At 42.6% G+C, this 12,591-nt stretch overlaps 1 protein-coding gene across 9 annotated transcripts in view; it reads left to right on the forward strand.

The window, feature by feature from the left end:
• Positions 1-12,591, forward strand: part of MTMR3 (myotubularin related protein 3) — a 334,346-nt gene that overhangs the window by 265,126 nt on the left and 56,629 nt on the right. For all 9 annotated transcript variants that reach the window (XM_029619464.1, XM_029619465.1, XM_029619469.1 and 6 more), the window contains one exon: positions 9,626-9,811. In XM_029619464.1, the coding sequence (XP_029475324.1) occupies positions 9,626-9,811 (186 nt within the window). The remainder of the gene's footprint in view (positions 1-9,625; positions 9,812-12,591) is intronic.

Below are 12,591 nucleotides of genomic sequence, written 5' to 3' on the forward strand. Positions count from 1 at the left end.
CGAAAGGACTGCCAAGAAAAGATGGAACATTTATTCCATCTACAACTTTTGCCTTCCCCGTCAACGTCTACTCAATCGTCTCCGGCCGGAGTCTCGAAACGTTTAATCCTCAAAAAGCGTCATCCGGAAGGCTCGGGGGATCATTCGTCACTGACCCCCATCCGTGGCATCGACGAGGTCAGCTGCGGAACATAGACCAAAACATCGCCATCGGCACCGACACCCATCGATTCGAAGGCGCTTCTCTCCCCAGAGAAATCGGCTGCGAAACGGCCTCGACTCCAAGAGACACAGAGGCCTTCGCCTCCTCTCGATGCACCGATCATCGAACCTCCACAGGGCCCTGTGGAAGGACCAACAACACCTCCACCGCCACCAAGTGTAGCTGCTCTGCCTGCACCAGCTATCACGGAGGAATTGACAGATTTTATCCGTCAAGCGGTGCTCCAAGCATTAAAGGATCAACAACCATCGATGCCCTCACAGACGTCGATGCCGGTGACTGCACCGATGCCTGTGCTCCCGCTGATGCCGGTGCCTGCACCGATGCTGGCGCTCCCGCCGATGCCGGTGCCTGCACCGATGCTGGTGCTCCCGCCGATGCTGGTGCCTGCACCGATGCCGGCGCTCCCGCCTATGCCGGTGCCAGCTCCGATGCCGGTACCAACAACGAAGTCTACACCAAAGCGGCTGTCGATGCCGATGCTTCTACCATCACCGATGCCCAGCCCACTGTCGATGCTGATGCCAGTACCTGGGGCTCCAGGACAGCCAGAATTAGCGTTATTTCAGCTTCTGATGAACAGATTTGACGCAGTCGTCGGTGCTTTACCATCGATTCCAGCCAAGCCACAGGAAGACATCCCTGGACGGATACCACTAGATGATCCACAGCCAGGTCCTTCAGGGCTTTCTCGACCGCCAAGGTCTTCTCCCACGTCTCCATGCCAAGAAGACCCTTACGATTCCTGGGAAGACAGACATACGGCTACGTCTTTTGAGGGGTTTATGTCTGATCCTTCTCCTCCGGACGAAAGGAAGAAATCTCCACCAGAAGATTTATCCTTTACAAATTTTGTTAAGGATATGGCAGACTCCATACAATTTACTTTGGTATCAGAAGAGGACACAAGACAACAAACATTGGAAGTCCTACAGTTTGTGAACCCTCCAAAAGAAGTCTTGGCCATCCCTGTCCACAAAGTTCTGCTAGACTTACAGCACAGACTCTGGGAGCATCCATGCTCAGTACCATCTATAAGAGAGTGGACACCACTTATTTGGTACAATCTGTCCCCGGATACCAAAAATCGCAACTGCCACATCAATCAGTTGTGGTTGAGTCTGCACAAACTAAATCTAAGCGAATAAGACCTCATTCCTCCATTCCTCCTGGGAAGGATCACAGATTCCTGGACTCCTTGGGCAGGAAAGTCTATCAAGGAGCCATGCTCAATACAAGGATTGCGTCATATCAGCTATATATGACGCAATACCAGAGAAACCTGTGGAAACAGATGCAAGATCTCTCAAATTCAATACCACAGCAGTATCAAGAAGCAGCTCAAACCATAATACACAAAGGGCTTGAAGCTGGTAAGCACGAAGCAAGTGCCGCTTACGACAATTTTGAAACTGCTTCCAGAGTAGCGGCCTCAGGAATAAGTGCACATCGCTGGGCATGGTTGAAGGCCTCTGACTTCAGGCCTGAGGTCCAGGAAAAACTGGTTGATTTGCCATGCACAGGGGACAACCTTTTTGGCTCAAAGGTGCAGGACGCTGTGGCCCAATTGAAAGAACATACAGAAACCTTGTGTCAACTGTCGTCAGTTCCGCAAGATTCTGCTGCATCTTCATCTCGCCGTCCTCCTAGGAAGGAATCTCAAAGACCTTTCTACAGGCAGAGGCGTTATTACTCTCCAGCATCAAGGGGCAGATCTTCTCGTCCGCAGCAAAGATCTCAGCCCAGGCAACCTAGAGCTGCTAGGCCTCAACCTCCACCGCAGACGGGACCGGCTGCAGGCTTTTGAGACCATCACCAGAGACCAAAGCCACTTCCACAATCCACAACCGGATCTACCAGTAGGATGCCGAGTTTCCTCCTTTTACAACCATTGGTTACAGATAACAACAGACCAATGGGTACTCTCAATAATATCTCGAGGTTACCAACTCAATTTCCTCTCAATTCCAAGTGACTCTCCTCCAAGGTCTCTTTCACTCAGCGAAAATCACATAATTCATCTACAAGCAGAATTATCCACCCTTCTGAGAGCCAGAGCCGTAGAGCCGGTGGCCTTGGCTCAGCAGGGCAGAGTATTCTAATCCCGTTATTTCCTCATTCCAAAGAAAATCGGAGGCCTACATCCCATCCTAGACCTCAGAAATCTCAACAAATTTCTGAAAGAAAAATTCAGGATGGTTTCTCTAGGCACCATGCTCCCACTTCTGCAAACAGGAGATTGGCTTTGTTCTCTGGATCTACAAGACGCTTAAGCTCACATTCCAATCTTCCCTCCTCATTGCAAGTATCTGCGTTTCCTGGTGGGTCATCAGCATTTCCAGTACACAGTACTACCATTCGGACTTGCATCAGCTCCCAGAGTATTCACAAAATGCCTAGCAGTGATAGCAGCACACTTACACAAGGAAAGTGTCCACGTCTTCCCGTACCTAGACAACTGGCTCATCAGAAGTCAGTCTCAACAAGGAGCTCTGGCTTCTCTCAGTCGAACAATTACACTACTTCACTCCAGGGGCTTTCTCATCAATTATCAAAAGTCCCATCTAACTCCGTCTCACCTGCTTCAATTCATAGGAGCAGAATTGAACACCATACCATCAAAAGCCTTTCTACCCAAGGATCGGGCAGACATACTTTCCCTATTGGCAAACTCGCTACACTCAAAGAAACAGGCAAAAGCTCATCAGTTTCTAACTTTACTAGGCCACATTTATTTATTTATTTTATTTAAAAACTTTTCTATACTGTCGTTAAGTTAAAGAACCATCACAACAGTTTACAGAAGGGCACGATAAAGAGAAATATGGGTGGTATAGATTACAAATTACTCATGTGCCATCATAGTACGGTAACAATTTAAAATAATAAACTAAGTGTGTAAGTTAATCCTGATTGTTAGGAACAAATTAGGCGGTTTGATTTTAACATTAATATGCTTTAGTAGGTTACTAATAACTTCTAGCTTGGTGCATCCTTATCTATCAACTATTTTTCTCCTCTTTATCTTTATAAAATGCTTGTTTAAAAAGCCAGGTTTTCAGATTAGTTTTGAATAATTTCAGATTTCTCTGTAGTCTTATTTCGTGCGGCATGGTGTTCCATAGTACGGGACCAGCCAGTGACAGTGCTCTTTCCCTTACTAGCGTGAGATGTGCTGATTTGACAGAGGGGACAGTTAGTAGAGCTTTATTTGCAGATCTTAGGTTTCTTTGTGGTACGTCCACACGCAGTGCCGTGTTAAGCCAGTCGGCTTTTTCATCATGAATTAGTTTATGGATTATACAAAGTGCCTTATATTGTATTCTTCGTTCAATTGGAAGCCAGTGGAGTTCAGCAAGTGTTCCTGTAATGTGGTCACTCTTTTTTTTTTTGCCTGTCAAAACTCTGGCAGCGGAATTTTGCAATATTTGCAGAGGTCGAATTGTAGATTGAGGTAGTCCTAAAAGCAGGGAGTTACAATAATCTGTGCTTGCGAATATCATTGCTTGTAGAACTGTGCGAAAATTGTTAATCGTTAGTAGAGGTTTTAGTCTTCTCAGGATCATTAGTTTTGCGTAGCCTTCTTTTATTTTCTGTGAGATGTGTTGTTTCATGTTTAGCTCAGGGTCAATTATTACTCCTAGATTCCTAACTTTTATTGCTAACTCGGGGGTTTGAATATTTTTGATTGTGAATGTTGGTTGTGTGTGTTTTTACATTCAAGGTGTAAGAAGTTTTGTCGGTGTTTATTACCAGTTCCATCTGGTTTAGGAGCTGTTCATGTCACTCCTATGGCAAGACTAGCCATGAGAATAACCCAGTGGACTTTAAGATCACAATGGATCCAAGCCATTCAACCACTGTCCTCTCCAGTTCAAATAACCCACCAGCTGTGTTCATCTCTACTTTGGTGGGCGAACAAGGACAACTTGCGCAAGGGCCTGCCCTTTCAACAACCAGTCCCACAGATAACTTTAACTACAGATGCATCCACCTTAGGTTGGGGAGCTCACATAGACAATCTCCAAACCCAAGGTACTTGGACAAAACTCGAAGCGACATTTCAAATCAATTTCCTGGAACTTTGAGCTATACGTTATGCGCTGCATGCATTCAAGGACTGCCTTTCACACAAGACTGTTCTGATCCAAACGGACAACACCGTAGCCATGTGGTACATCAACAAACAGGGAGGTACATACTCGTATCTCCTTTGTCAGGAAGCAGCACAGATTTGGGACTGGGCCCTAACACACTCAATGTTTCTCCGGGCCACTTATCTGGCAGGCATTCACAACATAGTGACAGATCGACTCCGTCGTCAGTTCCAACCACACGAGTGGTCCCTGGATCCCTTAGTAGCGACCAGGATATTTCAACTTTGGGGGCAGCCAACAATAGATCTCTTTGCATCACGTCTGAATCACAAAGTGGACAAGTTCTGCGCTCTGCACAGACAGAAACACCAGCCAGCCAAGGACGCCTTTGCTCGCCCTTGCAACTCAGGCCTTCTATACGCGTATCCTCAGATACCGCTCATAACCAAAACTCTAGTGAAGCTACAACAGGACAAGGGGTCCATGATACTCATAGCCCCATGTTGGCCTCGACAAGTATGGTTTCCCATACTCCTAGACCTCTCAATCAGAGATCCAATTTGCTTGGGTGTAGCTCGCACTCTCATAACTCAGGATCAGGGTCGGTTGCACCATCCCAACCTTCAATCCCTATCCCTGACAGCATGGATGTTGAAAGCTTGATCTTACAACCACTCAATCTTTCAACCAATGTCTCTCAAGTGCCTATAGCTTCATGTAAACCTTCAACACCTACTGATCCTCCTCGACCTTTCCACAGCCTTTGACACAGTTGACCACAAAAGGCTTATTTCTAGCCTAGAAACCATTGGGCTCGCTGGCAAAACCCTAAGCTGGTTCACCTCTTTCCTTAAAAACAGGTTTTTCAAAGTCTCCTACAACAACAACTCATCTGATGCTATCACCCTTGAAACAGGAGTACCACAAGGGTTGGCACTATCGCCCATACTCTTCAATATCTTAAATCACAAGCAGATTGTGATAAATTGCAGGAAGACCTTGTGAGACTGGAAAATTGGGCATCCAAAATGGCAGATGAAATTTAATGTGGATAAGTGCAAGGTGATGCATATAGGGAAAAATAACCCATGCTATAATTACACGATGTTGGGTTCCATATTAGGTGCTACAACCCAAGAAAGAGATCTAGGTGTCATAGTGGATAACACATTGAAATCGTCGGTTCAGTGTGCTGCGGCAGTCAAAAAAGCAAACAGAATGTTGGGAATAATTAGAAAAGGAATGATGAATAAAACGGAAAATGTCATAATGCCTCTGTATCGCTCCATGGTGAGACCGCACCTTGAATACTGTGTACAATTCTGGTCGCCGCATCTCAAGAAAGATATAATTGCGATGGAGAAGGTACAGAGAAGGGCTACCAAAATAAGGGGAATGGAACAACTCCCCTATGAGGAAAGACTAAAGAGGTTAGGACTTTTCAGCTTGGAGAAGAGACGTCTGAGGGGGGATATGATAGAGGTGTTTAAAATCATGAGAGGTCTAGAACGGGTAGATGTGAATCGGTTATTTACTCTTTCGGATAGTAGAAAGACTAGGGGACACTCCATGAAGTTAGCATGGGGCACATTTAAAACTAATCGGAGAAAGTTCTTTTTTACTCAACGCACAATTAAACTCTGGAATTTGTTGCCAGAGTATGTGGTTCGTGCAGTTAGTATAGCTGTGTTTAAAAAAGGATTGGATAAGTTCTTGGAGGAGAAGTCCATTACCTGCTATTAAGTTCACTTAGAGAATAGCCACTGCCATTAGCAATGGTTACATGGAATAGACTTAGTTTTTGGGTACTTGCCAGGTTCTTATGGCCTGGATTGGCCACTGTTGGAAACAGGATGCTGGGCTTGATGGACCCTTGGTCTGACCCAGTATGGCATTTTCTTATGTTCTTATGTTCTACCTTTAGGCCAACTCCTATCAAGACTAGGCATCACTTACTACATGTACGCTGATGACATACATCTCATCATTCCAATCTCTTCCTCCATAGAAGATGCAATGTCAAGAGCAGCCTCACACCTTGATGCAATTCGAAATATGCTAAACAATCTAAAATTATGCTTAAATATGAGCAAAACCGAATGTATTCTAATCGTGAGAAAAAACTCAGGATCAACAACCACACCACCCTTCCAAACTGACAGCATTCGCATTCAACTTAAAGACAACGTAAAAGACCTTGGCATTTGGTTAGACAATGAACTAAACTACAAAAAACACATTACAACAAGAACAAAAGAGGGCTTCCATAAACTCTAAATACTCAAATACCTAAAACCGTTGCTTCACCTCCATGATTTCAGAACCGTCTTACAAGCCCTCATCTTTTCCGGTCTGGACTACTGCAACTCTCTCCTGATAGGTCTTCCTAAAACGAACTTAAACCCACTGCCGTTACTTCAGAATGCCGCTGCCAGAGACCTGACTGGTAAAAGAAAATCTGACCACATAACCCCCGTACTCAACAATTTACATTGGCTACCAGTAGAGAAAAGAATAGAGTTCAAAGTTCTTACAATTCTACACAAGACAATTCATAAAGTACAGCACTGGACAATATCATTCATATACATAGATCACTACGTACGACAAGGTCAACAAGTAATCTTCATCTAGATGTTCCATCACTACCACAAGCCAAACTGTCCTCCACAAGAAACAGAGCCATCTCCATCATTGGCCCGAAATTATGGAACTCGTTACCTCATCACTTGACCTCTCAAGAAAACATATCTTTTAAAAAAGATCTTAAAACTTGGCTACTCAGCCAAACACTCAAAGACAGCACACTCAAAGACTGCATAGGATAAATCTATAGACCACACCCATTGCGTGTCCCACCTTGGGCATGCAATCTCCCTCCAACGACTACCTCTCTGACTCTCAGAAACTTTCTCGATTTTTTTTCTCTGTATCAGCTGTCCCCTTACATGATTTGAGCACAGATATATACCTAACTATATTGTATATCTTAATTGATATATTATTGTTCGGTACCAGTTTCTGTTTTTCTGTTAAATGCTTTAAATGTAACAGGTTATTGTAAATGTAAACTGGAGTGAAGGCAATTTCTGCTATACCTCGGTATATAAAAAAAATGCTAAATAAAATAAAATAAACACGAAAGAATTATTCTTCAAAATGGAAAAGGTTTACTTTGTGGTGCACGCAAAAGAGTATTAACCCTTTCTCCTGCCCCACAACTTCTCTGCTGGACTATTTATGCCATCTTTCAGACTCTGACTTCATCTGTCAGAGTACACCTAAGTGCAATCTCAGCTTACCATAACAAGATGGGAGATGCACCAATATCCATACAACCTCTTGTTAGTAGGTTTATGAGAGGTTTAACTCACCTTAAACCACCAATTTGGCCACCAGTCACAGAATGGGACCTTAATCTAGACTTAACAAGACTCATGTGTTCTCCTTTTGAACCCATGACGTCCTGTGATCCAAAATTTTTCACATGGAAGACTATCTTCCTTATAGCCATTACATCAGCTAGAAGGGTTAGTAAGTTACAAGCACTTGTCACGTACTCACCCTATACAAAATTCCTACATGACAGAGTGGTTCTCTGTACACATCCAAAATTCCTCCCCAAGGTAGTTACGGAATTCCAGTTGAACCAATCCATAGTTTTACCCACATTCTTTCCAAGGCCTCATTCTCACCAAGGAGAACGTGTAAGCCTGTGCTAGCATATTACTTAGACCGCACTGCAGTCCACAGGAAATCCACTCAACTCTTTGTCTCTTTTGATCCAAACAAACTGGGTAAAGCAGTGGGTAAACATACTCTCTCCAATTGGCTAGCAGATTGCATACAGTTTTGCTATGAAAAAGCAGGCCTTCCTCTCCAAGGGCGAGTAAAGGCGCATTCAGTAAGAGAAATGTCAACCTCAGTAGCACACTATCGTTCAGTGCCACTTCTTGACATATATAAAGCAGCAACATGGCATTCTCTTCACACCTTTGCAGCTCATTACTGTTTGGACAAAGGAGGACTACAAGATTCAGCCTATGGACAAATCTGTCTTAAAGAACTTGTTTCCAGTATAATCCCAACTCCTTCTACATCCAACCTGCTGTGACTTTTGGCTGCCTCATTTTTACCAACAATACTGCAATGTTGCTTAACTACAAAATGACTCAGACTATAGCTTGCTAATCACCCACATGTGAGAACTAGTATCCTCCTTATCCTGGGATAAAGCAAAATTGCTTACCTTGTAATAGGTGTTATCCCAGGACAGCAGGATATAGTCCTCACAGAACCCACCTGCCACCCCGCGGAGTTGGGTCCGATACGTTTTAATTTTTTATTTTTGCTAAAGCTTATTGCTACATACGAGACTGAAGGGAGACCCCTGTGGCAGAGAATATCATGGCATGCTGGGCATGCTCAGTGGGCTCAGAGCGCCAGTCAAAAGTTTCTAGAAACTTTGACAGAAAGTTTTCCGCAATAAGGCTCCATCAATGATGTCACCCACAAGTGAGGACTACATCCTGCTGTCCTGGGATAACACCTATTACAAGGTAAGGCAATTTTGCTTTCTTGTGGCTTCTGTTGTCCAATGGATAGTAGTGAGTTTTGTGATTCCTTTTGTAATGCTTATGTTAACTATGATAGGACAACAATTCTGAAGACTGCACCTTCAAAAATATATAAACAAAGTGGAGTCTGTCCAGGGGGTGGCTACTAAAATGGTCACTAGTCTTCGTACTAAAGCATATGGGGGTCAGATTTACAGATCTAAATATATATACCCTAGAGGAAAGACAGTCAGGGGAGATATGATAGAGGCATTTAAATGCATCTAAGGTATCTGTGCACAGGAGATGGGCCTCTTTCAGTGAAAAGGAGGCTCATGGGATCAGGATGAAAGGGGGTAAACTTAAGAGTAATCTAAGGAAATATTTCTTTGCAGAGAGGGTGGTTGATGCATGGAACAGCCTTCCACTGGACATGGTGGAGACGAGGACAGTATTTGAATTAAGAAAGTATAGTATAAGCAAAGGAGATCTCTGAGAGAGTAGTAGGAATTGTAGAACTGGGTAGTTGCTTTGGATGGGCAAACTCATATGATGTTTTTTGCAGTCATGTTTCTATGTAAGACGATGCCATCTTAAATGTCAGGGAGCATGTTCTTTAGACAGAATATAAATGTAATAGGATACTAGGTCAGAGGCAGATAAACCCTCAGAGTTATCTGTCTGGTCTGATGACTCCCCCAGTACATTTCCCTGACCAGATGTTGCTGCTGTTGCCTGTTCTTTTGAAGGGTTTCCAAGTGCTGGTGGAGATGGAGTGGCTGGACTTTGGTCACAAGTTTGCAGATCGCTGTGGTCATGGTGAGAATTCAGATGACTTAAATGAACGCTGCCCAGTGTTTCTGCAGTGGCTGGATTGTGTCCATCAACTCCAGCGGCAGTTCCCGTGTTCCTTTGAGTTTAACGAAGCATTCCTTGTGAGTAGTAACTTTAGACACCTTCAGTTGTCAGCCATTAAAACTTGTATGTTGTTTGAAATTACCCAGTGAAATGAAGTCTTACCTGCTTTATAATTTGCAAATGGCTCTAGATAGGCTAGACAACATTACACTGCCAAGTAATAAGACAAGGCGTAAAATACAGCTTCTGGGGAGAGAGGGAAAGCCAAGTCCCATTCTTATTGCATTGTTTAGTGGTCAGCCAAAGAGCAGCTTTGGAAGCAGCTCTGAATGGATAGGGAATATGAGAGAAAAAAAAAAGAAAGATAATAGATTGTGCATGATTTGTCAAATAGGGAAGAGTAAACATTGGACAGTAAAATAAAACCCAGTATCACCGAAATCTGTTAATATCAGTCTCCTTACTTAATCTCTGCTAAATTGGATTACATTTAATTAATTTAATTTACAGATTTTTATTCTGCTTTCCACATCAAGTCATTTCAAAGCAGAGTACAACAAACTACAGTTCATTAAACTGAAATGTTAACTATATAAAATAAATCTAATCAATATTCCAAATCATTGAAACAAGCACAAAATACAATAACCTTCCTCAGTCCCCAAAAAACAGCGCAACACCTCAAAACATAAAATCTCCCCTTTGAAAAGGAGCCCATCTAAAAGACTCCTAAGCACAACTGATAGCATATTTCAGAGTAGTAGCCATTCCAGTAAAAAAGCATTATCTGGTTCTGATCTTAGTGATTGTTGATGGCATATCCAGTCTCACCTCCTAGCTGGAACCAAGCACTCTAGTGGGCCCATAATTGAGATCTTGGCTGTCAAATAATCGGAGCTTACACCTATTATTGATTGAAAAACTAATGCAATAATCTTAAAATGAAATCTATAGGATACAGATAGCCAGTACAAAGCCATTAACAATGGTGAAGCTCATTCCACCATCTGCTTCTTGTAATAACCCTTGCAGCAGCATTTTGTATAATTTTCAAGCAACTTATCGTCCTTTTCAGTAACCCTATCTACTGTGCATTGCAATAATCTAAGTGTGTCAGAATCAAAGCTTGCATCACCTTATGCAAATCTTGTGCAACTAAATGTAGCTTAACTTGTTTTATCAATCTCAACTGAGAGAGCCTTTTTTTCCGCTGTCCAGATCTGTCCTTGCATAGTGAGATTGGAGTCTAAAATGACTCCCAAAATCTTTATCTCATCAGATATGTATATTTCCCAGTTCAGTAGTAGAAAAACTGAACTGGAAAAGGAGACTGGCCTAGCCACAGAATCTATTTTTGTTCACATTTCATTTTAAATAGTTATGCTGCATAAACTAAACTAGTTGGATTTCTTTAAGGGCTCAACTTTCAAACCAATAGATTGATTCAGAATTATGAGTAATTCTTGGGTGAATTTTCTCAGGCAGCCTTGTAGATTGATATTTATTTATTTATTTATTTAGTTTGCTGTTTATCCTGACATTCCAAGATTGCTCAGAATGGATTACAGTAAATCAAAAAAACAGTTCACATGTAACAAAGTAACATGTAACAAGAAATCACGCAATATATATTAATGAACATCAAACACTCAAATAATTTCTAAAGAATGTCTAAATGTCACAAGCTCAGTTAAGTGCAAAGCTTGTAGAAATTTGTCTAATTTGTAACCTCAGAAAAAAAAACCTAGTGGTTTGGGTCTGAGTTTAATGCTTTTTGGTGGTGAATTAAGATAATTACCCACTTATGACTGCAACAACTGAGGTGGAATGTATGGGATCAACTGCTCAGCCAAATAGGTGGGGTCTATATTGTGTTCTAGGCCTTAAATGCTCAGGTTAAAGCTTTATATTTAATGTGCTGAGCAGTCAGTGGAGAGTTATTAGAATGGATGAAACATTCTCTGAATTGTGCCTGGACAAGTAGACTGTTCAATATCTTTGTGAGTGATATTGCAGAAGGGATAGAAAGTAAAGTTTGTCTATTTGTGGATGATACTAAAATCTGCAACAGAGTTGGACACACCTGAAGGAGTAGAGAATGAAAAATGACTTAAGAAAGCTTGAAGACTGGTTGAGGATTCGGCAGCTGGGATTCAATGCCAAGAAGTGCAGAGTCATGCATCTGGGGTACGATAATCCAAAAGAACTCATGTGATGGGTGGTGAAAGACTAATGTGCACGAACTGGGAGAGGGACCTTAGTATGATAGTGACTGATGAACTGAAGGTGACGAAGCAATATGACAAGGCAATAGCTAAGGCTAGAAGAATACTGGGCTGCATAGAGAGAGGAATAACCAGTAAGAAAAAGTTAGTGATGATGCCCTTGAATAGGTCCTTGGTGAGACCTCACCTGAGTACTGCATTCAGTACTGGTGCCCGTATCTCAAAAAGATAGAGGTGGTCCAAAGAAGAGCGACCAAAATGGAGGGAATCAGCATTGGAAGATTGAGGAGAGGCTGAAGGATCTGAATATGTATACCCTGGAAGAAAGGAGGTGCAGGGGAGATATGATACAAACTTTCAGATATCTGAAAGGTTTTAATGATGCACAATCGTCAAACCTTTTCCGTTGGAAAGCAATGAATAGAACTAGGGGTCACAAAATGAAACTGTGAGGGAGTCAGTTGGACCGTTAGATGATCGAGGGGTTAAAGGGGCACTTAGAGAAGATAAGGCCATCGCGGAAAGATTAAATGATTTCTTTGCTTCGGTGTTTACTGAAGAGGATGTTGGGGAGGTACCCGTAATGGAGAAGGTTTTCATGGGTAATGATTCAGATGGACTGAATCAAATCA

Source organism: Rhinatrema bivittatum, chromosome 11 (genome assembly GCF_901001135.1).
Source record: "Rhinatrema bivittatum chromosome 11, aRhiBiv1.1, whole genome shotgun sequence".
Classification (NCBI taxonomy): domain Eukaryota; kingdom Metazoa; phylum Chordata; class Amphibia; order Gymnophiona; family Rhinatrematidae; genus Rhinatrema; species Rhinatrema bivittatum.